This window comes from Amborella trichopoda, chromosome 11 (genome assembly GCF_054954075.1).
Source record: "Amborella trichopoda isolate Santa Cruz 75 chromosome 11, AtrichopodaSantaCruz75HAP2 v2.0, whole genome shotgun sequence".
Taxonomy (NCBI): domain Eukaryota; kingdom Viridiplantae; phylum Streptophyta; class Magnoliopsida; order Amborellales; family Amborellaceae; genus Amborella; species Amborella trichopoda.
The window spans coordinates 33,271,024-33,298,502 of NC_142346.1; the positions used below are offsets into that span (position 1 = coordinate 33,271,024).

General features: G+C 40.6%; 1 protein-coding gene across 8 annotated transcripts; it reads left to right on the forward strand.

Annotated features, from left to right (window-relative positions):
• The first annotated feature begins 1,635 nt into the window (after positions 1-1,635).
• On the forward strand, positions 1,636-27,105 carry LOC105421182 (Mitochondrial transcription termination factor family protein). 8 transcript variants are annotated; one of them, XM_088852095.1, is made up of 4 exons: positions 1,756-1,889; positions 12,984-13,153; positions 13,346-13,520; positions 22,937-25,132. In XM_088852095.1, exon 4 carries the CDS (start codon positions 22,946-22,948, stop codon positions 24,911-24,913), a length of 1,968 nt encoding a protein of 655 aa, XP_088708221.1. In that variant the 5' UTR covers positions 1,756-1,889; positions 12,984-13,153; positions 13,346-13,520; positions 22,937-22,945; the 3' UTR covers positions 24,914-25,132. The 8 variants fall into 8 exon arrangements, with proteins under 8 accessions (XP_011625892.1, XP_020527203.1, XP_088708225.1 ...); XM_088852097.1 differs by lacking the exons at positions 12,984-13,153; positions 13,346-13,520 and adding exons at positions 3,735-3,892; positions 3,976-4,036 and having other exon boundaries at positions 1,776-1,889; XM_088852098.1 differs by lacking the exons at positions 12,984-13,153; positions 13,346-13,520 and adding exons at positions 3,735-3,866; positions 3,976-4,036 and having other exon boundaries at positions 1,776-1,889.
• The last annotated feature ends 374 nt before the right edge of the window (positions 27,106-27,479 follow it).

A 27,479-nucleotide genomic window follows, 5' to 3' on the forward strand; every position in this document is an offset into this window, starting at 1 on the left:
TTCCAACAAGGCAGTGCCATTTCAAGTGGAGTAAAATTTCTATACGCACATCAATGTGGTTATTGCCTTCACATATTTGAACACAAAGTTGTTTTAATTGATATTTTATCCTAAAAACAGAAAAAAAAGAGAATTATACAAAAAAATCATATTACTATAGATAAAATTCATGCATTATTTCTAAGCCAAAATGATAGTAATGCATTTTCTAGATTTCTTTAAGATGCGGCCAAATAGTAGCAATGTATTTCTCAGGTTGCATCTCGATACTATCCAAACAACAACAATCTATTTTCAAGCAATGTATTACGTCAGTAATGTATTTCACATACAGTACATTTCCAGGTACCTAAACGGCCTTTAGAAACCAAAAAATAAATAAAAGGAGGCCAGATCCAAACCGCAAGTGGGCAGAGTTTTCTCCGAAGACTGTCAAAATCTAAAAATAAAACCCATTCTTCAAAACTAGGAGCCATAAAGTCTAGTAGGTTGAGCGCCTATCTCATCAAATATTTTCTTTAAATGAAAAGAAACCAATAAAACCAAATCTTTTCTTTAAACAAAAAGAAATTTATAAAGCCTTTTATTCTTGCTATACCTCTCAACCTCTTAACTCTAATTTTCCTAACTTTTATCGTGGTTATATCACGGCGCAAATAAAGATATATTGGATCACTTCGGAGGCTATGAGTACATCCCTTGTTTACGAAATAATGATTATTATAAGGAAAAAGTTTATACAAGGTTGCAACCTTAAAATGTAGAATTACGGATGCACCTCAAAAATCTACCGAAAAAGGTTGTTTTAATGTTGAAAAACCCTATGATTGGTCATTTCGACATCAAGGTGTATGACTATGAAAAATAAAAAGATTTTGAGTCTCAGAAATAGTGCATCTTACAACATATTATTTGGACCGTCTATTTTTAAGATTTTCATATGTTTATAAATTTACTTGATGTTTAACTATTTTTGGAGTTTAAAATTTTTTATATGTATATTTTGAATAGTAGGAGTTTAAAATTTTATAATTAGATATAAAATTACATTAATATTTTACATCAAAATAATATGTTATGATAAAATTTGAACATGCGTCTTAATTGGATTATTTAAAGTTGCGACTTACGGAAACCACACCCTACAAATGCTACCGGATCGAACACAACGCGATATGAAAGGTACCCATGGAGGCTGATAAATAGTCGTGACACTAAATAACGGTTACTCTATTCAATAACGAAGGCATTTGTGGTATTATAACGCTTGTGATATCAGGTTTCCAATTCCATCATTAAATAATGCTAGAAACTGGAAGTACAAACTTTTCTAAGAAATAAGCATTAACGGTCATTTCTTCAAAATATTTGAGATGTAATCTCTACAACCCATAAATTAATCTCTGGAAGAAAAAAAAAAAAATCGGAAAAACTCTCTACATACTAAAAATAATAATGCCTCAACATTCAATGGATACTGTTTAATTTTGCGAAATCTAAGTATCACAAAACTTAAAATTCAAATTTTTTATTTTGAAAAAAATCTTTTTGCTTCTTAAAATTTAGAATTAAACCTAGAATAATCTTTTTAATTAAGTATTTGCATAAGGGAGTCTACAAATCGTATGCTCGCGCGGGAGCATAATATGCGTGCCCCAGACCAATAATACAAGGTCATTTCGCTGCACCTTAGGAACACCAAAATTTACCTTTTACGTACCTTTCGTTATACTGTGCCGCGTAGCAAACAAAGACCTCGCTTCATTGAGCCCTAGGCAAAATATAAGGAGGAAAAGGGTACAACATTTCTGCTTCATAGATCCTGCAGATCCAAGCCAGCTATTACTGGTTAAGAGTGTGCTTGACTTCTTACGGACTGCTTCTTAACAGTATGTTCTCTCTAGCATTCCTCTCTCTCTCTCTCTCTCTCTCTCTCTTATTTATTGTTTCTTTTTTCCATGATCTTTCTGGGGATTTAAGTTCTAGAAATTTCTATGGTTTCGGCTTCTGGTAATGAAAGCAATCTTTGTCCCCCTGAGAATCAGTCGATTTTAGAGTGTTCGCCAGTTACTTTTCTAACTGTGAAATAATTTACTCTTTGCTGCTTGATTACTGTAGTCCCAATAATTTTTGGGAAATATGATTTTGCTCACATATTATGGGGTGAAATGTGCTTGATGATTGTGTTTTTTCCTTTTTATTGGTTTTGTATAGTTTTAGTTCATTTTCACAGTTTGTTCTATCAAATAAAAATTTCTTGCTTCCAGTGATAGAAAAGGTGGAATTTTTACAAGTAAGTTACTCTTCCATCTGGTTAATTGGATTGCTCATGTTGGAATTGTTGTTTTTGGTTTGTTTTGTTGTTAGATAGTGTGCTGTTGTTTCCCTTTTTGAAACTCTTCTAGTTGCTGTTCTCCATATGGTTTCAGCAATGAAGTGAGCATTACGCATTAATAATACTACCAAAGAAACAAGAAAAATAAAAATAATATATGTGTTTGTTTGTGTGTGTGTGTGTCTATACATATACACACACACGGTTTGTATATAGCCGAGGCTCTAAACAATCAAATTGGGGCCCACCTTGAAATAGTGTCGAGAAATGTAGTTTCAATACTGGAAATCTTTGACTAGCCTTAAAATGTATTTTCATCTTTAATAATAAAATTTAAAACTTAAAAAATAGAGTAGATCGAGAAGATCTATAAAAACTTAAATAACTTAAAAATTGATGCAAAAATGCCTTACAAGATGCACTATTTCCAAAACTTGAAATCCATTTGAGGATATGTGGACATCAAAACAACCTCTTCTAGTGAAATTTTTGACATAGGCTCTAATTTGATTATTTAGAGCCTAGGCTCTATATAAAATTTCCCTATATATATATATATATATATATATACACACGTATGTACATATGTATATATGTATGTGTGAACGTACGTATGTATGTATGTATATGGTGAGGAAGGGTAACATATGTTGATGGAAAAGGGTAACGTATGTTGATTACTGAGAAAACATGTACAATAGATCTAAAAAAAATGTGCACTAGATTAAAAAATGGCGTCCCACCGGTCGGTTGCTCTATGCATCTGGGGTAGCCTAGTAGGGATGAGGGACGCCAAATGAACCAAAAAATAAGTACTATACAAGAAATATAGTAGTTGAAATTAATGTTTACGGTATAGTTTGAGCAGGGAATTCAATATCAATTGTCAAAGGAAGATAAGACAAAGCAATGTGATGAACCGTTAACTTGGCTATTGAAGAAATATCCTAGAACTTGTTTTACCCCACATAAATTCATGGTTTTATTACCACTATGTATATGGTACCAACAGTTGCGAGGATGATGCAATTAGAGGCATACTCATTTCTCATGAACATGCTATTTAACATGTTGGGTCTGGAGGGAATTGGCTGATTGAAGAGTTAATATTTCTTCGTAGGAATGAAACTTACCAAATAAAAAAATTTGTGGACACAAATTTCCAATTTTTATGGCCCAAAACTTAGAAATATGATTTAAGGTGAATCAAATACTCTTTCGTTCATGCAAGCAAGATATCCCTGACTTCAAATGGTTAAAGTATCTTTCAGCAAAGTAGAATCAAACTGCACAACCACCAATGGAAATAATATAGTTCGAAGAATTTAAGTAGAACACATTTACAGGGTGCAGCACAGTCCGTTTTTGTAGAGAGTAAGAGTGGATTGTTTGTGTGCAGCCCAGTATGACTTGCTAGGGCATTTATTATGTGTGACTAAAGTCAATGAAGGGTGATGTATTGTCGTGGAATCAGTGCTACATAGCATGCTTTATAAACTTGGGGTCACATTTTCTGAGACACATAGTACCGGTGAGCTAGTCAGTCTACCAGTTCTTGTGAGTATTCTTATAGTTTTGTGTGATAACACTTTACAATGGCAATTATCTACACATATTGATATGTCTCATGTTCTCTGAAGCTGTTGACAACAGTAGGGTATAGGGAGGGAGTTCCTTCGTCCATTGCAAAATTGCCCACATGTATGATCCTTCACTTTTAATCTGTTTAATACTACTTGAATTGCCTCGTTGAGTGTTGAAAACCTCATAATTGTGTTCATACATTGCAAAATCGCCTACCATATGTGATCCTTCTTCCTTTATCTGTTCGACACTTCTTGGTTGCCCCGGGGAGTGTTGAAAACATATTTTTCAATGTTCTCTCCACCCTTTCCTGCCCTGTGTGCCTTTTGATCTATTTGGTTGGAGTCAGGCACACATCAGAGGTTACTTCATCAACTTGAACTCCGAAAATACTGGATCAGGGCTTTGATAATTTTTTGGAACTCTGTAATGAACTAGAGGCTTTCTCAGCAGTCAACATAGATATGTAATGGCGGCAAATGATTTGGTCCTTTCTTTTCACTGTAATCGACTCTTCTCAGTGGATCTCACTAGACCATGGTGCTTTCAAATTGAGTTTCGATTGCAGGTTATTTGGAACTCCAGGGCTGCTTGATGGAGGCATTTTTAGAAACCATTGGGGTTGAACACTGCTGACCTACTTGGGAATAGCAGGAGCTGTTAATGTTGTGCATGTGGAAACCGCATGCTTTTGGCTGGGATACAACTGTTCGACACCTTATGGGGTTGCTTTTTGGTTACCGAGGGAGGTTAGAAAATGTCACTCCATGGGCTTGTATGGTGTCTACTTGCCCTTGATGGTTGGCCATATGCTTGAACAGATTGGTCGCTTGTGTCAGCCGTTCCATGTAGCCTTTTGATATGTTTGGCGGTAAACAAATTCCACTGGCAGGAAAGTTGCTTGTGTCAGAAACGATTTGTTGGATAGATCCCTTTATTTGACTGTCATCGAAGAATCAGACAAGGTTGAATGAACATGTTCTTGAGTTGTTTGGCAGTTCTCTGAATTAGTAAAGTTGTCAATATTTTCAACTAACTGGAATGTTTGTCAAGAAGAGTTGCATCAATTCAATATCCTTTGCCTATTGATGAAAGTCTTAATGTAATATGGAAATTCCTTACAATTTTGAAGCCATGTGGAGGTTGTGGGAATTCTTGAGCTGTACATTGTATTGTAGGCTGCCTCTTTTAGTCTTTTCAGAAAGCTGAAATGACATAAATGACCCCATGTAATACGAAGTGAATTGCGCCCGTCCAAGCCCATAGTCAGGTTCGTCAGTAGCCTTAGTCTGATAGCGGTAGCATCCTTTCGTGTTCGCCCTTTCTATCTATTGGGTTCCTAGTCTAAGATAGCACCATATGAAGTTCGCTTTTGGATCTAATGAAAGAGATATCTCAGATGGCATCCCTTCAGAAATTTTTGTGGAATCTGCAAGTGGTTAGTGGACATGTAAACATCATCTAATGCCTTTAGGGAAGTGTTTGTAAATTGTAACATGCATCATTTCTGATAGCGTTTGACATTTCTAGGTAAATGTTTTCTATGCTCTGTGACACTTGTATGAAGTTTGTTGCTTTTAGAGAAGCATTTGCATATCTTGGACCTTTTTGTTGAAGTGTCTTTCACCTCTAAGGAAGTGCCACGTGCATTAAAACAAAGTGATATATTAAAACACCTTCTGTTGGTATTGATGACGTGTCTTAAGGAGTATCTAATGCTTTGAAATTTAATCTGGAAATTTATGGCACAGATGAAGTGTTAGACGAGTGCCTGGAAGTGGCAGCCTATGACTCATGTCAATGGGTTTGGAACTGTGATTCCATGGCGTTAGGCAAGACCCAAATGTAAGCTAAAAATCTCTGTTAGGCAAGACCCAAATGTAAGCTAAAAATCACGCCTTGGCGGCTTTCTACCAAAAGAAACTTGTTAACAAACAAAAGAATGAGATGAATGCAGGTTGCCCAAAATTCAGGCTGAGGCTTTTTTGTCCATACTTTCTTTAGGCACCCACAAAAAATGAAGACTTTCATTGTCTTTTTGTTTGATTTTCAGCCATTGGCTTTATGTAAACAAAGTAAAGCCTCACTTGAATGCTAGTCCGGAAAGCACTTTGGGCATCGGGGATCTCCATAATGTCTCTAAAAACAATTTCCAACCGACTATAAAATTTGAAGCTCAAAAAATGGTACTTATCTTGCAAATCCATGAACATTTATTTTTGGGGAAAAATGGATGGTCTTAGATAATGTGTGTATACACTCGTTTTAGGGCTTAAAATCCAAATTTTTTCACTAGAGATATTCGGTCAACTAGAATAGAAGTTCATAATGATCAAAGCCGAGATGTTCGATTGGAAGGCTTTTCGATGCTAGAAATGCAATTTTCAGTAAGTTTTAAGGCAAAGCTTTACTTATTTTGATAGGATGCAGCCCTATCATTGTTCTTAATTTTTTTGGGCATGCAGGCCAAAGCTAGCAACATTAAACCTTCCTCAAAACACAATTGGATATTGATAGTAGTGTCCAAAAAAGCGTATTCAGGAGCCTTGGCTGCATGACAGCTGCCCGGGTGGGCAGCTAGAAACAAAGGTGGCCTGAACAGGAATTTAGGGGTTGGCCCTCTAGGGTGTTCGCAGGCGCTTGAATTGGATCCGAAACCTCCCAAATGAATACACATGTGTGCGTGTGCGCGCGCACACACACACACACACATACACACACACACATATATATATATATATATATATATATATATATATATATATATATATATATATATATATATATATATATATATATATATATATATTTTCAGGGCTTCCGTGTGTTATTATGTTGTGCTATTTCAAACGTGACTAGACTTGTGTGTCTTTCCTCCAAATTCTGGAATATACCTGAATTCGATGAAACTTGAAATTGAAATGCAAAAACTTTATAAGGTTGAAAGATGCCCAAAATCCATACTAAATTGCATTTCATTAATTATCAAATGGCAATATGCCACAGGTCCATAATCAACAATGTACATCAACGTTAGATGATAAGCAACACAATGTAAACAGATGAATCGCAAGTTAGCTTACAAAAAAGTCAACCCCCGCAACAAAAGAAAGAGAGGAAAAAAAACATTGGCAACAAACTCAAAATATGTAAACCAACAATACTCAAAACATAACGTCACATCTGATGAATTCAATTGGCAATTTTCGTTATCACTTGGTGGAGCATCCCCACTACAGATGCATTTGAGTTTGATGATGATGCCATGCCATCATTTTAGTATGCTTTTCCTAGTTCATCCTCCTCTCTTCTGCTCCTCAACCTCTCTTAAATTGAGGTCTAATGGTCTGTATGGGGGTTCAGTGGTGTCTCAAAAGCCTCACGAACTTGGCTCTAGGTCAAGCACTATCCGAGGAATACCTTATCTCCACCATCAACCATCACTACTATCATCTACTTATCAACAACAAGGTCTCCCTTTCATCATGCTCTTGATAACGGCCCTTTAGCTTTTAATTATACTGTAGAAGACTAGGTTGTTCAGGCTCTTCTGCTCGAGCCTGTTTCTCTTCTTTTTATAATCTATTAGATAACGTGCGAGTGATCAATCAGGTTCTAGTTTAGGTGTACCCAAAATTGCAAGATTTTTGGATCATCCTCCAAAAATCTTGCCAAATGCACTTCGTGTAGTTTGGATAACCTTAAGCTTTTTAGATTGACAGATTAAAAACTCCCATGACAAGCAAAAACCCCCATTCGATAAATTGATGTCTGATATTCAGTACAAACTTGAATTTTTTCAGATGTCAAGTTGGGCCGCCGCCTATTAACCCATGCAAACTGAGCATCTGACTCTCTCTCCCACTGTGCAAATCCAACACCCATCTCTCTCTCTCTTTCTCTTTCTCTCTCGCCCCCGCCTCCCTCCCTTCCCCCCTCCGTTTTGTGAACTCTAGCCCTATTCATGCCCCTCTCAATAGAATATGGGAAGATTCCGCATTAGAGAGAGAGGGAGGGAAAGAAGAATGGCAAATGAAGGAGAAAATCAAGAGAGAGAAGACCATCTAGCTCTCTTTGTCCTGGCTTTTGATCTCACCATGGACCCTTGACCGTTCCTTAATAAGGATTAGAGTGAACAAGAGGATTAGAAGGAAGATATATGGTATGAATATCCTACTCTTGCATCTCAAAGATTTCTTATACCTGGACATGCTTCAGGTCTTTCTTCATTTTTTTTTTTTTTTTCTTTTCTTTTTTTTGGGTCTTTTTTTTTCTTCTTTTTTATTTTTTTTGTGCTGTATATTATAAAATTTTTCTGTGGATGAAGTTACCCGTTAATGAAGTTTTCGATTGGTTTGGCTATTTTGGCTTCTTTAAAATTTTCTGAGGCAGGAAATTATGGGGTGCTTAAAATTGGTAGAATTTAACCCATTTTACAGGATTCATAGAAAATTATCTTCAGGCATTTGTAAATTCGATAAGAAGTTCTTTCGTTCCATTTCCTATTTAGAGAGTTGTTTCAAGAGAAATTGGGAAGCTATGTTTGTCTTTTATAGAGAGAATGAGTGTCCAAGAGTTTAAAGTTGCTAGAAATTACATTTTCCTGGAGGAAGCCTGGAAAATGTAGCAGCCGTAGGCTCATTGGAGATTTTCTGGTTAAGGTTTGGGTAGACATCATTCGAAGAGGAGGAGAAGTAGTGAGGTGTTCTGGGAAGAGTGTCGGTTGAGTAGCTGACTTGGGGTGGGGATACCTAAAAAATACATTTGAACACCTAAAACACTCGTAGAGATTAAAAAACGAAAAGAAAAAAATAATTTCTTTCACTTCATAATTGAAAACTTGTAATTTTTAGCGCAATAAGTTCTATCTATTTGACATCCAAAGTCCAAACTAGCACTAGAACTTTGAAAAACATGATACGGGATAGTGTAGTAACTACTGACTAATACGTAATGAGATGTAATTTAAGGCGCAGAGGATGGTTAAATAATTACCATTTCAAATGTGTTGAAGTTGCACTAGCAACCAAATGAGCTAAATGTCAAATTCAATATACGCAGAGCCATCTGTCACAAATGTGGGTTGCTTTCACCATGATTTGTCCACTACGCAACTGTTTTACATAAATGAAAATGGAATACATAAATGTCGCTGTATTATTAGAACTAAATACCCAAATCTTAATTGAAATGAATAAATTCTAAACTTACCAAGAGAGTACTTGGTCCTCTACCTTATTGCCAAGTCCGTTCCAAGCGATTCCTCTTAGAATCTTTACTTATTGGAGTCAATTGACACTTTGTCTTGGATATGTAGATAATGGTTAAGTTTAATGTTGCACTAGTTTAGTATATCCATAAACTCACTCTTGTTGTGTATCTCATGATTAGTGTAGAAATGACCATGATTACTATAATACCCTACTAATGCAGAGGCCTCTCAAGCTGTGAGTTCCACTTCTCTTCTATAATTTTTTTAAGTAGCAAATTTAGCTTCATCATCACCAAATTTTTTTCTTGATGTCATCTTTGGCAACCTCTATTATTTTATAAACGTTTTTCATTGCCGGTTCCTTCTTAGTATCCATCAACTACAATACCTTTACCAATGAGCGAAAAACACTCATGGCAAACTGAACTCTATTCCAAAAATGAGAATCCAAAATGATTCTAACTACTACTTTCCCATCTGCCCTCTTGGACAACTTGCTTTTGGTCCAATTTATCAAACAAACATGATCCTAAGCTTTTCTTTCTGTTCCAATATGGATTGTAAAGACAAAAAGGAGGTGAAAAGTCTAGTCATCCCAGGCCTCACTCTCCATTATTTGTGTACTTTTTCATCATGTCTAAGATTTGGCGAATTGAGAACATGCATCATATACACATTAAGGTCTTTTGGAAGTTACGAACTTGAGATTAAACGTAGATATTTATCAACTTAATTCTATAGCACAACTTACATAACTTCTGTGAATTCAAAACAACAATTCATATTGGAAAAGTTTGGAACTTACCTGGTTGTGGCTATATAAATAAACTGTGATGGTCTTTGCTTTCTTCAATGTTGTCGCTACCACCTTCATCTTGCTAATAGCCTCAAGCATGAGGTCTATGCAGCGCGCTGCCCAAGGGACCGAAAATCACAACCTCTTCACCGCCAATAAGCTAGAAGCTGCCATATTGGCTGCAGCCATGTTAGTCGCTACTTGGAGCACGTGATTCTCCCCCACCTCCTCTATACATTGGTCCACCAACTCAAATGCATTTCTCATCATGGGTCTTATCCGTGATGGGTAATTCACCATAAAGTTCATGACACTTTTGTTTCTCTTTTTAGACCATCCACTGGTCATAATAGTGAGCCCAAACATCACCCATGTGTTTGTGTGTCTTCAAAAAATTATTTGGGACCTCCGCCTACTTTTTAAGCAATGGCTCCTTGAGCTCATAAGCTGTTGATGCCTTACACCTTGGCCTAAATTGACCCATTGCTTCCTACATAGTTTTGAATCTCTTCGAGTTAGCGCCATTGATTGGAATGCCTTCTTGATAGATTATCAAGCTGCATATTGAGACATTTTGTCTCTATCTTCTTTCTTAAAGTGTCTCTCTATAGTTGTCTGCCCCCTTTCTTGCACTGCAATCTTAAGATCTGGGGGGAGGGGTACTAAGAATCCTTAGGCGGCCTTGCTCGAAGCTTCTTTTGCTTAAACCCTATCGGCCTACTAGAGTACCCGTCCTTGGCACATACATCTTCTTGTTCTTCTTCTTGAACTACCAATATATCCATGCGCCTCATAAGATCATCATGTTCTTTCTTTGCCTCCTCTTTCTTCTTTTTGACCCCTTGCAAGTGCTCTTACATTGCTGTCTCACTCAGCACTTGAATACACGGGGCCATAGCCCTCTAGTGTGGCCAAATGTTTCTTTAATCTATTATTGTTGACATTATAAGACTTCTTGCAGAATTTGCTTGACAAGCATTTCAAACCCAGATCAACTTGCCTACCTGAGCCAGTTGAAGACATTGTCGACTTATCACGATTCATGACCCACTTGCCTCTTACTAAATCAAAGTTTGAATGAAGTAATCCAGTTTAAGTTTAGGTCTGTACAATAGAAGAAATCAATTTGAAGTATTAAATAAAGAAAGCAAGAAACTTGATAAGTTCACTAAACAATGCAAATATCCGATTACCCAAATTTTGATATGAGATATTAAACATACACCAATGTAAGTAAGTAAAAAGAAGAAATAATTATTAATTTGCAAAACACTATTCTAAGGTCTTCATGCAAGTAAAATAACTTAAAGCGCAATTTGTTTAGTAATTAAAAAAAGAAAAAAAGTTGTTTCCCGGATGAAACAAATCAAACCTTAATAAGGAATCAATAAAGTAATCAACTATGTAATGTAAGTTACAAATGCTGTATGCCCCTATCAAGAATTAAAGAGAAATCACCAAATAATATCCATTTGTTTTGAGATTAATGACTTTTCCTGAGATTGGGCTACCAATCCTAAGAAAATTTCGAAAAAATTCAAGCCAAAACTTACATTTGAATATACAGTTAACATTATTAAAAAAAAAAAAACCTACTTTCGAATATGGCCAATAATCTAAAGCCGAACTTGTTAAAACTCCTAAAGCAGAAGCCAAAAGGGAAATAAAAACAAGTCATAACCCTTATTGTTTTTTGAAACCTATTTTACACAAAAGTACCAAACCCTAATTCAAATATTTTAAGACACTAACCTTTTAAATTTTTTTTGATCTTGAGAAAAATCGCAGAGGACCAAAATTTTGGGTCTTTTTCCCACTTGAAGAAAGCACAAATTGTTTTTTGATTGGGGGGATAAAAGTGGGGTAAATGCCCCCCAACACCCTTTTGGGAACTATTGTTCTTTTTTTTTCTTCTGGTTGCCTAAGATGATTCACTTTTTGAACTCTGATTGACAAGTTGGGCTGGTTTTTATTTAAATTTTTTGTTATCCTAGAAGTAGTTCATGTCCCTTCTGCCCTAGCATGATCCTTTCTGTGTCATGTTCAAAATCTATTGAATCAGAGGGCAAAACCTTCTGTCATGTTTTTGCAACTTGTCTAAGTCAACTTGACTTACAGGTTTCCTGAGTTTTATTATGAAAACTTGGATTCACCTGAGCTTTTCCGTATCTAAATAAAGTATGCCAGAATTAATGCCAAACATACTACAGATTGTGATAGTATTGTGTTTCTCTGTAAGACTTGGTTTAAAGTCTGAATCTTTTTGTTGGTAGGAATAATTGTTTGGAAACAATGACTCAGCTCTGATTCTAGATCTTGGAATCCTCTCTTTAGGCGAGACCTCACCGACGCACAGGTCAACCTTTTTTTAGACCTCCCAAACTCCCTATCTTATTGCTTTCTTCCCTAACAAGGGCAAAACCAAATCATTTGGACCCCTTCTGCTATAGGGGTTTTCTCGGTGTTTTCTTTTTACTTGCAGCTTACCCAACCCCCTACCTATCCTCTTAACCCCTCTTCAATAGTGTCCCAAGCATGGTGTTCCTTAGCTCCGCCTAGAATTCAGGTGTTTTTGTGGATTGCGCTATCTAAGAAAGTTTTTACAGTAGATCAACATCAAAGGAGAGGGATCCCTGTACCTAATCGTTGCATTCTCTGCCAAGCGGATGAGGAGTCCAATCCCTATTTATTTTTGCACTGCCTTTTTGCCTTTACGATTTGGGGAAAGCTTCTCTCCCTTTTCAAAGTACAGTGGGTACTTCCCAAAGAAGTATCCCTCATCCCTTCTGCTATCCAACCTTTTCTGTGGCCCAAAGCAGCTCAAGCAGGTATGATTTGGGCGCTGTGGATTGAGCGCAACAATTGGATTTTTCGAGGGGAGTACACTTCGTTGAACCTTCTCTTTGTGAAACTTAGGTCTAAGTTGGTCTTCCGGGCCACTAACCACAAAGGGGACTGTTACAATAGAGGCTGACTCCAAGAACTTGGGCTGAAAACCTTTCCTCCATTTCTTGGGTTCTAGCTCATATCTTTGATGAAATTTACCATCTTTGCAGGGCTATGCGCATCTCATGGAGGCATATTTGAAGGGAGTCAAACAGGAGGCGGATGCCTTGGCCAAGGAAGAGGCAGCCGTTGAAGGATTATAAGACGCATTTTTAGGATCGGTTTCTTTTAGTTGGTTGCATTGTAACTATCAATGTAACCTTCAAAAAGAAGGCTTTTTGTAAGTATCAATGTAGCCTTCAAAAAGAAGGCTTTTGATTCTATTTCTCTTCCTCTTCTCCCCCATTTTTTCTTGAAGGGTCTTAGTACTTTTGCTATCCACTCGTGGATAGCTTTCTTCTCTCTTCTATTCTAGTTGTAATCCTTTTATACATATATAAAGTCAACATTCTCAAAAGCTCTGACTTGCTAGGATCTTGAGCTCGAGTCAGCCACAGACGAGGCCAAGTCTCTGGGTAAAATAAATATGGGGACCTGGACTCGAGATGACTCCCTCAAGTTTTGGTCTTGTTCATCTAGACTCAGCATCCCATTAGGTCTTTGGGACTCTAGTGAGTTGAGCCTGAGTCCCGATTTCTTAGACACTTGTGAGTATTTTTTTTGTATATGTTTTTTCCATAATTGAAGAAATCACTATTTTTTAACTAAATCCGTACAATTGGGGGAGTTCACTTACTTTTTTCTTTGAAAATGTGAGGGTTGAGTTCGAGTTTTTGAATGTTTTGAGAGTTAGTTTTTGGGATTCACGATTTTTTAGACTCAGGCGCATTCTCATGATGTTCGATCGATGATTGCCAGCCAGATAGTATTGTTGCTATTCTGGAAAATCCTCAAGTTTTTCCTTGAAGATCAAAGCAGGTACTCTTTTGATGTGGTTTAAAAATACTATAAGCCAATTTGGCATTTAGCTGACTAAACTTCCCTTGGGCCCTTGCCAAACCACGTGGTAGGAGCCAATATTTCCTTGTGAGATTCAAATGAATGATTTAGAACTTTTTTGTGTCTTGTGTTGGCATGTCCAAGTTTAAGACTCACTTGAGTTATATTTGAAATTTCACAATAATGTGAGAATGGGGTTGAGGTCGTGGTGGTAGCACCACCTGAGCCTCAACTACCGGTCTAGGTTCCCATTCCCACTATTGCTTTTGAAAACCATTAACCATTTCTAAGAACTGTTAGGGGCCTATATTCACACTGATCTACCCAAAAGCAAAAAGGAAAAAAAAAGAAGGAAAAAAATACAATAATGTCATCTGTGAAGGTCAACCTGGCTACCAAAGCCTAAAGCCACCTTCTATCAATGATATGCCTATGTTTTTTTTTTTTTTTATTTGTCTTTATTTTTTTGGAATCTAAGTCATATGTTTTTTTTTTCTTTCCTTTTTCATCTATTCTCCAAGTTTGCTTCAACAATATCTTCCCATCCAAAGCTGCATGTGAATAAGGTGTATAATCAAATGGAAAAAAACTCATAAATATCCATAAACCTTTGGCTGGGAGACCTATAATTTTCAATATCTGTCCAAAGAACCTCCCTAGACACTTTCATTGGTTTTAACCGTTGCTTCATTGTGATACCAACAAAGACATGAGAAAACACCGTGGCTTCTTCCTCTCGTTCATCTTGGAACGCTATTTACAATCTCTACCCTAAAACCACCCAGCTTAACTTTGCATCCGAAGTATCCGCAGCCTGTGCTCCACCCTCTTACGCTCAAGTGGTCGCCTCTCGCCACCCTTCGTCCAACCTTGCGTGCAATTTCTCCATTGAGGTACTCGCTCCCCTCCCGATCTTGCGTCTAAGCCTCAGGAATGTAGCTCCCCTTTTCTGCCTGTGATTCTTTCCATACCGGTGGAGCTTGCCCACCCCCTTATAGCCAACTACAATATCCTCTAGTGGGATCTTTCTCTCCTCAACGGGATGACATTAAGGGCATCGAGAAATGGGAATAGCACCGCTGGGGTGAGCCTCAAGTGACATGCTGGCGCATGTCCAAGGGACGAATTCTCTCTTGCTTCCCCTCATTTGGAGTGTGCCCGGATAATTTCTCAAGAAAGCTCCCTTCCTTTCAGAGGGGCAATTTTAAAACTTCTCCCATGGTCGCCTCTAGAGGGGTCCTATAGGAAGCAGAGTATTTGGATTACGGTGGCAGATATCCCACTACATGCGTGGTCACCAGTGATCTTCAAAAAAGTGGCCGAAGCTTGCGGTTCTTTGGTCGCTATCCATTGGAAATCATTGGAGTTTCTACCTCTTTGCTCCATGCTCCTCCTTCTTGAGGTCCTCGATACTCAGCTCATTCCCCCCATTATTTGGCTTAAGGTGGAAAACTCCTTCTTCCCCCTCTCCATTTCCTCCCCGGGGTCTCTGGCCTCTGCTTCCTTCTTTAATCACCCCCATGATCGGATACCTCAGAGACCCAAACTGTTGGACTGAAACCTGGTGTCCAGGAAGCGACGCCCTTCCAGCAGCCGCCAACAGTTGGTAACCACTACTGATGTCACCCTTAGCAAGAGCCGCTTTGATGCTAGCTTAAAATCGGGGATGGTCGCCAAGCTTCCTTGGCGCATGGCACGAGCTTTGCAGCCACGCCACCAAGTGTCCTTATTGCTGTCTTTGCCGCTTGGTTTTGCAATCCCACCTCGCCACGCGGACACCACGTGCACAAGTGCTGTCTGCCGTCCTTCTCTTAGGGAATAGTATCTGTTCGGCTCCCAGATCGGCAATGATGCCTGCTCTTCTGATGAGAGATTGGGCTAACTTCATTCGTCGGGCCTTACGGGCCCCTCGACTCCCTCGGGGATGGAGTCTAGACCTTCATTGGTGTGTCACCTTCCCTCGTCTCCCTCGAGGATCCAGGTTGTCAAGACTATCGTGTGCCACTCGCCAAGTCGCTTGATTAGAGGGTTTCCGCTCATCCCTCAGTTTCGGCAATTATCAGTTTGCTGCCATCGCCTTCACTCCCAGCTTCGAGCCTCCTTCACTGGTCGGGTCTCTGGCGCGACATGACTTCGAACGCCCAGGACAAGTCACCTTCCCAGCGTGACGTGCCACTGACAACCCCTCCGTCATCCTATGCCTTGTTGTCCATGAATCCGCCGACGGACCCTTCGTGCCTCGGTATCACTACCGAGGATGACTTCAACCTCCCAGCCCTCTTCTCTTTGTTCCCTCTTGCCATCTGCTCACCTCCGTTCTTTTCCGCTCTCGCTCCCCATCTCCTTGTCTCTTCTACCCCGTCTGAGCTCCCTCTTGCCACTTCCCCCCCCTGAAACCGCCTCTGCTAAACTGTCTCCTGTTCGCTATTCTGCCCCCTCGTCTTCCCCTCCTCTCTCGGGAAATATCCCTTGTAGCTGCTCCTCCCTGTCCTCCCCCTTCCCAGTTACTTATGGATTGGTCGCAGTACCCTTTTGTGGTGGTGGCTGTGTGCGTTTCGGATCGCTCCTATCCTCGATCCTCGCCCCGTTCTTCCCCTTCACTGCCCACCTGGAGCCTATCTGCCTTGTGTCGACCCCCAACCTTCCTCTTCTCCGTCTCCATGGGCATTCTGTGCTACCTCACTCGGCCATCCTGATCGATGACCTCCCTCAACCTTGCTTTCACATCTCCTTTAACCCGGCCTTCTACCTAGGGAGGCCTCAGGTCTACGGCCCTTGTTGCTCCTCGGACCCCCCCTTCTTCAACTCCCTTGGCCCCTTGCCTTCCCTTTCCGTGGAAGGTGTGACTTCTCCTCTCTCTGTGGCCCCGAGCCTTTCTTAGGACAGGCCCACCTCCCCTCGGTTTTCTTTTTCACCTTTCCCCCACTCGGGTCTCTTCCCTTCTTCGGCTTCTTTTTTTGATCTCTCGCTTTCTGACCCTCCTCCCCCGACCCTTGAGCTGCCCCCCCCCCCCCCCCTCCCCCCCCCCCCCTCCCCTTTCCCTCCACCTCTTCCTCCTCCGTTATCGTTGACTCTCCCCCCGTGAGGAGCCGCAACCCTTGAACCCTTCTTCTCTTGTTCATAGGGGAGATCACGTCACGCCAGAAAGTGAGTTTGGCTCAACCAGCAAGCAGGTGGACAGACAATCAGAAAAGATGTTAGAAATCTTCAGGGTCATGGGCTTTCCTATCGACGGTCTAGAAGGACCCCTCCACCACTTATCGTCGGACGCTGACTGTCGTTTGAAGGTGTGTTCTAAAGGCCATAGAGAGATCCTTAATCTCTTCTCTTCGGTGAATTACGACAAACAACAACCTTTGGCTTCTCCCTTGTCCTCTTTCCCAGCCACCCCGTCGTGGGACTCCAGCACCAGGAGGTCTCCCAGATTGGCCTCCTTAGCCTCCCCTTGGAAGAGGCTATGAAAATCCTATCCTGGGACATCCGCGGCCTGAGACAGCCGTGCAAACGAAATGCAGTGAGGGACGTGTGCGTTAAACACACTGCCCCACTGTATTAGCCCTAACCGAGACCAAACTACAGGATCCCACTCTTCAGTTGATTCGGCAGGTTTGGGGCAGGAAACCTTGTCAGTGGCTCTCTCTACCTGCGACAAGGTCTTCAAGTGGTATCTTGGTGGTATGGAATCCTACTGAGCACAATCTTATTTCCTCCAACATTGGGAAATACTCGGTGACAACGCTACTTTCTAGACTGTCTGATGGTGTTCAGTGGTAATTTTTCGCAATCTATAGTCCCAACTCAGTTCATCTCAGAACTCTCCTTTGAGCTGAACTAGACTTCTTGGCAGCCCTCACTCATCCCTCGTGGTGCTTGGGTGAGGACTTCAACATAACTAGATGGGCATTCGAGATGAACTCCAACTCCAACATTTACCAAGGAATGTTGGATTTTTCAGATTTCATATCTCGCAATGAGCTAATAGATATCCCACTTCAAGGGAACCGGTTTACTTGGTCGGACCATGGCTCTCGACCGAAATTGTCCAAACTGGATAGGTTTCTGATCTCCCCTTCCTGAGACGAGATATTCTCCAGTTCCCACACTTTAGCCCTGCCTAAACCTATTTCAGACCACTGCCCTACCCTCTTGGACACCTCAGCAGTCCCTAGAGCCCCCAAATTGTTTAGGTTTGAACTCACTTGGTTCGAAGAAGAAGCTCTGTCTTCACTAATTCCGGCATGGTGGAATTCCTTCTCCACCCAAGTCTTCGGCAGAGTTGGCTTTAGGCTGCAAAAAAAACTCCAACTTCTCAAAGCCTCCCTTAAAACTTGGAGTTCCTCCCTTCCTTGAAATTTCTCACTTACTACGCAAAGCCTGTTGAACTCCTTCCAAACCTTAGAAGTGACGGAGGAATCGAGGCCTCTATCGACCTCTAGGCTAGCCTTAGATTGAAGTTGAAGTTGAAGTTGGACTATCTCTCTACCCTGAAAATGGAAGAGTTGCACTGGTACCAATGATCCCGAGTTACTTGGCTAAAATCAGGGGACCAGAACACTGGCTTTTTTCATAGGATAGCAAACTGCCGCCGACGAGATAACTCCATCTCCACGATTAAAGATGGTAAACTGTTCTTGGACCCTACTCGGACATTGAACATGCCATCCTTAATTACTTCTAGAGTCTTTATTAAGCCCCTTCGTATCCCGGATCGAGAATGGTATTCTTCCCTTCCGATCTCTCCCTTCTCACTGAGCTGATTGGTTGGAATGCCCTTTCTTCGAGTCTGAAATCCTTATAGTGATTGAGGACATGGGAAAAGACAAGGCCTTGGTCCAGACGGATTCCCAATCGCACCTTTTAAAACCTTTTTGGGGTACCTTTAGGAATGACTTCCTTCTTTTCTTCGATGAAATCTTCCATCGTGGAAAATTGCACAAAGCCATCAGTGCCACCTTCATTGGGCTAGTTCCTAAGGTAGAAGGGGCTTAGGAATTGAAGGACTTCCGACCAATCAGTGTGGTTAACTCTATGTATAAAATCCTTATAGCGATTGAGGACTTGGGAAAAGACAAGGCCCCCGGTCTAGACGGATTCCCAATCCCACCTTTTAAAACCTTTTGGGGTACCTTTAGGAATGACTTCCTTCTTTTCTTCGATGAAATCTTCCATCGTGGAAAACTGCACAAAGCCATCAGTGCCACCTTCATTGGGCTAGTTCCGAAGGTAGAAGGGGCTAAGGAATTGAAGGACTTCCGACTAATCAGTCTGGTTAACTCTACATATAAAATCCTATCCAAAGTATTGGTCTCCAGGTTCAAACAGGTTCTTCCCCTTATCATTTCGCCCTCACAGTTAGCCTTCATCACGGATCGACAGATACTAGATGGGGTGCTGGTGGCCATGAGTGCATACACACTCACCACCGCAACAAAATCCGGGCTTAATTTTCAAGATAGATTGGGACCACGTGGATTAGCCCATTTTTGACCTAGCCTTGTCGAGGATGGGATTCGGGGATCGTTGGAGGAACTGGATGAGGGGTTGCTACTCCAATCCTTTGTTCTCTATCCTCATCAATGGGTCACCAAAAGGGTACTTCCCTTCCTCTAGGGGCCTTTGCCATGGAGACCCTCTCTCTCCTTTCCTCTTCACCGTGGCTGCAGAAGTATTTAGCTAGTGTATCTCCTGCCTATATCAAGAGGGACTTCTCTCTGACTTTAAAAGCAGTTAGAACGGCCTGTGTGTATCTCATATGCAATATGCTGACGATACGCTAGTCTTCCTGGATGCAACCCTAGAGGAATCGAAAACGTCAGGTTGTTTCTGATCTGCTTCGAGTACGCGACGTGGTTCAAAGTGAACATGGCCAAGTCCAAAATGATTGGAGTAGGCCTATCCAACACCCAAACTAGAAACCTCATTCCCTATTGGAAATGTACAATGGAGGACCTACCCACATCGTATCTGGGCATGCCCTTGGGACTGGGGAAGCCAAAGAAAGCTCAGTGGGCTCATGTAATCGACAGAGTAGATCGAAGGTTGGCAGGATGGAAAGGCAGATACCTATCCTTTGCAGGGAGAACAATGCTTATCAAAGCACCCCTTGCAAACTCCCCCGTATACCTCATGTCGTTATTCCATCTGCCAGCCTCGATTGCTAAACGCCTAGACCAACTGACAAGAAACTTCCTCTGATTAGGTGAAGCAGCGACAAATAAGATCCACCACATTGCGTGTGATAGAGTCTGTCTCCCGAAACACCAGGGCGGTCTGGGGATCAAAGTGCTTAGGATACACAACCTTGCGCTCTTGGGAAAATGGTGGTGGAGGATGGCCACTCAGAACTGCTAGCTGTGGGCCCAAGTTTTTCACTGCAAGTATATTATCCCACTAGACCTTTGGTTGCCTAAGGGTTACCCAACGACCAGGGGCTCGGGAGTATGGAAATCATTACTGTTCTCCCTCCGACCTTTTAAACAACTCATTTGGTTCCATGCTAGAGGAGGGGGGCTAGAGTGCAATTTTGGTCTGACCTCTGGTTAGGTCACACCCTACTTAGAGAATGATTCCCCTCTCTATTCGCCGTGGCAGTTAATAAAGCCATCCTGGTCTCCAAGGAAATGGTACTTTCAAGCAATTGCTGGGTTTGGAATCCATCCTTTGGGAGACCCTCACAGAAGAAGAAACCTTGGAGTTCATGTCCCTCTCGAATTCCCTCCACTCCACCTTTCTCGCCTTCTCGAGGATAGACACATTGGTCTGGCCTCCCTCGCGTATCGCCTCCTTCACAGTGGCCTCCTTTTATAAGAAATTGTTGCAACTTTCTTTCCCCCTAACCCGAACCCTGTGTTTTCCAAAGTGTGGTCATCCGTAGCCTTTCCAAAAGTGCAAGCCTTTCACTGGATTGCGTGTTCTGAACATGCACTTACTATAGACATACTCCAGAGAAGAGGTGTCCAAACTCCCAATAGGTGCGTCATGTGCCTATGTGAGGAAGAAACGAACCCCCACTTGTTCATTCATTGTCAGTTTGCCTTTCAACTTTTAAGTAGAATTATCTAACTTTTTGGAGTATCTTGGGTTCCCCCCCCTTCAACTCCGGCGTTACCATCCTGCTCCTTTGAATCTAACTGACTGAAGTCGAACAAGATCCCCTTTGGAAAGCGTCTTTAGCCACAACATTGTGGACCATTTGGCTATAAAGAAATTCGAAAATTTTCCGTGGTGTCAAAAGCAAACTCCTAGCGCTGTTCCACAAGGTTACTTCGATGGCAATCTTTTGGGCTTCCAACCACAGCCTGTTCACTTGGATTTCGGCAGCTAGTTTCCTGTGCAACTGGGTGAACCTTATTCAACTCACCGCTCACAGCAACCCAAGAGCATCGAACTGGACTCCCCCCTTGGTGGGAGATATTAAGCTCAATTTTGGTGGATGCTCCTTGGGAAATCCAGGCCCAACGGGCACCGGAGGGGTCTTCCGTGACCATAACGGTGAAGTCATCTCATCCTTCTCAGAACACCTTAGCCACAAAGATTCACAGATCGCAGAGGCCACGACCTGTTGATGGGAACCAGGAAATTTAACCCCTCATGGGGCCCACGACTGTACATCGAGGGAGATGTCAAAAACATTATATCCTAGGTTGTCAGAAAGGCCCCTCCTCCTTGGTACCTAGCACACATTTTTTACGAAATTGCGCATACTTGCAAGGGTATAAACGTCTCATGGACGTATATTTGGAGAACGTCCAACGACTTCGCAGATTGCCTCGCCAAGGAAGCCGCTAGGAACCAGCGTTCAGCACAAGCCTAGCTGTGTCTCAGAGGAAGTCCAAACATTTTTCGTACAGCTATCTCCTGCTTTTGCGTTGTGCCTCGGTGGGATGCCTCCTCCTTCCCATCTGGCAGTTCTCTCTCTTGTAATGGGCTTATTCTATAAGGCCCTTTCTTTGAACATCCCTGTATTCTGCCTCCCCGGTGATGTCATAGCCAAACTTTTAGTACAAGTCACTCCTTAATGACCATTTTTTGGTTGAGAGACCTGGTCTGTGGGTCACCTTGACCCATACTTTTGTAATACTCTTATTATAAATTTAACCGTAATATTCCCAAAAAAAAAAAAAAAAAAAAACCCATTGCTTCATTTGTTCTTGACAGTTTGAAAAGATGTTGAAGGTACAAATGTTTGCAACAGTCCTCTAGAAAATTTATGAAAATCCAATATAACTCAAGTACATTGAAATACTTATTTGAGTTCAATGCTGCGTAAACCTCTGAATAAGGTCTTTTTTCTATTGATTGTTTCTACATCCTCCTGAATGGTCTATAGTTTATCTTTTTACCATTTCTGTATTTCTTTTATATTATATTGTGGTGTTTTGTCGAGAAGTGTGGAGTCGCAGTCCTAGGCTCGAGTGGATGTCTACTTGGCCTCATTGAGTGCTGAGATGGCACTCCACTGAGTCCATGTTTCAGAATCTTGGTTTTTAGTGTAGATGCTGGCGTTGCAAGTATTCAATTTGTCTGTGTGACTTTCAAGGCTTCGTTTATGTTTGTGGTCAATATTTTTGGTGTTCTGGGTTGTAGAAATTATAGGTTAAGGTGCATTCTCATGATGTTCAATCCATATGAGTGTAATAATTAGTAATGTTACCATGCTGGGAGATCCACATGCTTCTCCTTGAAGATCACAGTAGATTAGGAGAATCTTTTGAGTGTGGAAAATATACGCTACAAGTTTGTAGCTTGTCCGTGTTGCTTCTTTTTATGACAAGGGTAATATATTTCAGTACTTTGTCTAAAGTTATTTTCCTTTGCATTAGATGTACTGCAGGAATGTAAAGATGTACTTTTTCTATTCAGACAATCTTTAGTAAAGTAGGCTTAAAATATTTTTATCGCTACAATTTGATCCCCCTATTAATTAGTCATTTTATATAAATATCGTGACTTGTATGTACTTTATACTTCTATTAATTAATGCTGCTTCTTTATGTGTATGTTCTTCTTTTTGTTTTAGTCCCTAGTTGAACATACCAAATCAACAGTCAATACATGGAGTTTTTAGTTTTAAAATTTTGAGTACTATTTTAAAAATCTTACAACTTTGCTTTTTACAACACAGATTGTTGCCATGTTGAGCGAAAAGGACACTGTCACTTTGGGAACACAACAATCGTCTTCCTCTAAACGAAGGAAAACTACATCAATAGTTTGGGAACACTTCACTATGGAGACTTTTATAGGGGGTTGCAGAAAGGCACGATGTAAATATTGCCTTCATACTTTTGCCTTTGGCAATGGTGCGAAGCAACTGGGAACCAGCCACCTCAAACGGCATTTAGGCATTTGCCCTAAGAACCGAAATTCAGATAGAAAACAAGAACTTTTAACTTTAACTCCCAAGGATAAAAATGAAGGGAACACCAGCTTGTCAAACCCAAAATTTGACCAATCTCGAAGCCGTGAGGATCTTGCAAGGATGATCATTCTCCATGAGTACCCGCTTTCCGTGGTTGAGCACCCTGCTTTCATAAACTTTGTCCAAAGTCTTCAACCAAGGTTTAAGATGGTAAATCAGGCTACCGTCCGTGATGATTGTCTTGCTATTTATCAAAAGGAGAAACAGAGCCTCATGCAACTCTTGCAAACAATTCCTGGACGAATCAGCCTATCTTTGGATAAGTGGACAACTGAAGAGACTCTTGAATACATGCGTATTACTGGACATTTTGTTGATTGTGATTTTAAGTTACAGAAACGGGTCCTCAACTTCACCATGCTCCCTTATCCTTTTACCAGGAATGACCTTAGTGATGTCATTTTGACGTGTCTTACGGACTGGAATATTCTGACCAAGTTATCGACTGTGACACTAGATAGGCACCATACTGATGATTGCATTGGCAGTAACCTCAAAGACTGTCTCTCAAGCAAGAACATGCTCTTGTTGAGTGGTCGGGTGTTTAATGTTTGTTGTTGTGCTGACGTTCTTAATCTCATTGTTCAAGATGGATTGGAAGCCATCAATGACGTCATCCACAAAATTCGTGAAAGTGTGAAATATGTGAAGGCATCCCAGGCACATGAGCAGAACTTTTCCAAGCTTTTCCAGCAACTAGAAATTCCTAGTAAGAAGGACCTGTGCCTAGATGTTCAGGGGGAATGGAACACGACATTTCTCATGTTGGAGGCTGCCTTAGAATTTAAGCAAGCATTTTCTTGCTTAGGCTCACATGATTCGAATTACGAGGGAGCACCGTCAGAGGATGAATGGAAAAAAGTTGAAGTGCTTTGCATTTATTTGAAAGTCTTTTATGATGTTTTGCGTGCCTTCTCAGAAGTCACACACCCAACTGCTAATCTATACTTCCATGAGTTGTGGAAAATTCATATGCATCTAAACCATACAGTCACAAGTCCAGACATTGTGATTATTCCAGTAATTAGGAATTTGCAAGATAAATTTGACAAATATTGGAGGGAGTACAGCTTGGTCTTGGCGATTGCTGTATCAATGGACCCACGCTTCAAAATGAAGTTTGTGGAGTTTAGCTTCTCAAAGGTCTATGGTACCAATGCGTTCATGTACACAAGGGTTGTCATTGAAGCCATTCGTGATCTTTACAGTCAGTATGCTCGCAATATTCCAGGTCCTGTTCCCTTGGCAACATATAATGGGGACCAAAGTTCCTCTAACAACTCATTCCAAATCAATGATGGGCTTCAAGACTTTGATCAATTTCTCTCTGAACTATCTGGTAGCCAGCAAACAAAATCAGAGTTAGATCAATATCTTGAGGAACCTCTCTTTCCTAGGAACCAAGAGTTTGACATCTTGAGGTGGTGGAAAATGAGCGCCCCTAAGTATCCAGTACTTAGTGAGATGGCCCGTGATATATTGGCAATCCGTGTAACTACTGTTGACTCAGAGTCCATGTTCAACACTGGAGGCAAGGTACTCGATCAGTACCAAAGTTCTTTGTCTCCAGAGACAATAGAAGCTTTGATCTGTGCTAGGGATTGGCTTCACCATGAATTGGAGACCTCTTTAGATACTGTTGTGAGTGATTTTGATAAAAACATTGGATTGTGTAGCTAAACTAGTTTGTTGTCACCATCAAGAAAAGAAAACAGGTTAGCTTGTTCGGTGTCTTTGTCCATCTGGCCATTCATATGTCAGGTTTGTGTTGTAAAAAGAATTCGCGTTTTTCTCTATTGCCTTATTTTGGGTCTCTTTCCATAGGAATTTGATTTCATTTATTTGATGGCCAAACGTGATTGCTGCTTTAATTTACAAGAATAATTATGAATGGTCAAAGCCAGGTCCACTTAGTTTACATATCCTTGCTTGAGGATGGTTTATATTCGAACAGTACAGAGAAGTTTGAGCGAGACATGATTATCTCTTGGTTATATTGATGCCTGAGCATCTGCAGAGCATATAAATTAAGATTCACGAAAATGAGAAAACTATCAAGGCAGCTCCGAAGCAATTGTAAAATGGCACTAACTTGATTATGTGCAGGTTCCCAAGAATTTCGTGCGAGACTTGCATGAAGGTATGGTTTTATTGGGTAGATTGATGTAACATTGGTTCATGCAGCAATCTGGACAATATAGGTTTCGTGTTCATTGCATACAAGCAATTCAACCATTGCTTCCTCAAATAATACAAGCATTCATCCATTCTGCTTCCACATTGTTTCTGTAAGAATGTGAGGTCTCAAATATTCACATAATATGCTGCAAAGAGCAGCTTTGATACAGAAAAAATTTGTAGGACTAGTTAAGTAAAATGACTGCCCTGTGTTTTGAACAATTAAGTTATTGACCTGTTATTTCCTAATCACATCATGGAATCATGCCTTTTAGTTTCAACAATACTTCACTTGTTTCTGTCTGAGATGTTATCCATCTAATGATAGGATTCAAGATGAAGTTACTTTTTGATCGATTCTCTTTTGTATTCTCTTGTTCCTTTTACTGGGTATTTCAGTTTCTCTTAATCATACTTCTCTCTTCCTTCATTAAGGAAATTCCATCGTTTTGCATTACAGGAGTAGGGATGTTGGGAAGCTTGTTGCCGAGTCCTTTAGTGATGTATGAGTATGCGATATGCCCTCCATTTGCATCTGTAGGCCTCTGCCATGAGTGTATTTTTTCCTCATTTTTCATCATGCCTTTTCTTTTTCGATATTTGTATCCTTTATTCGTCAAAGAGTTCTCAGAGTTATCATCGACTTGGTTATTTGTCCTTGGAGGTAAGGTTCCACATTGGTGAACCAGAGCCTTATTATACCTACTACAGCCCTCAGCTATACAAGTTAAAATTATTAATCCACATTTGTATATTTTCCTAGATGTACTGATCAGCAACTCTGGCGTAGCATCTTTTCTTTTCATATATATATAACTAACCTGTATCTCTGATTTAGCAGCTCCTTTAGTTTTTAGCTTCTCAAATGCTCATCCATAAAAAATAAGGAATTGATTGGAATCCTATCTGATGCACTCTTATTGATCCAGTTGAACATGTCGGACTCAACGCTTAGCACTGCACCTCTAAAGCTTGGTGCATGGAATCAAACAATACCCACCAAACTGAGGTATGTAACTCGTGGAAATGCACAATGCTTTCCTTCTGTGAAGTGGAAAATATATTCTGCTGCCCAAACACAGCCCGTCATTGAGGTTCTTGCGGAAGAGGAAAGAGAGATGTGGCAGGCATGCAGGGACATTCTCACTCCGCTAAATTTAAGTGTAGAGGAGGTTGATGTCATCTTGAGCAAAGCATTTGGTTGGACCCACTCTCCTTACTGGGGTGAAGAGAAAACTAAAACAGTTCCTAAGAGTGATTCAGTCAATGAAATGGTAGATTATCTTAAGAGCCTAGGCATTTCAGATGATGATCTCTACAAGTTGCTGAAGAAGTTTCCGGAGGTGCTTGGGTGCGGTCTTAATGAGGAGTTGAAGAAGAATGTAGGTATCCTAGAGAGACACTGGGGTATTGATGGGAAGACACTACGGAGTGTTCTCCTTCGTAATCCGAAGGTTCTTGGCTATAATGTGGATTGCGAAGGTGATTGTATGGCTCAATGCACCCGATGTTGGGCCCGGTTCTGAACTCTTCATTATTTTGCATGGTATCAAATATCTGTAATGTCTTAATCCTTCACCCTATTCATTAAAAGCCAAACATGGTTAGCAGTTCAACTGTATTAGTAAATAAGACTGGTACATGCTCTATATATTGCATATTGAAGTTGTCTCACATGGACATCATTCCATGAATGAGTCCATGCAGTGGAGATACATGTGCAGTGCATGATCTAAGCAACGAATCAATCACGGAAGTTGAGATGATTATCCATATGCATGCATGTCTGCCATACCTGGAAATTAAAATCCTCAGGGAATTCATGGTGAAAGGAGATGCAACTTGAAAGGTTTGGAGCTAGAAAGCTGCTATAGGGTAGGTGTAGGCACGGTTTTCAAATAGGAGAAAAACTGTTGGGGAAACGAGGGGGGAGTCATTGGACTTTTGATGGCTAGTTCTCATGCCACCATTCTTGGATATCATGATACATGAATCGTGGACGATCTGTCTTTAATGGTACCTTAAGGGCATGATTGAATGGCTTGTAAGTTGAGGATGGCATGACTTT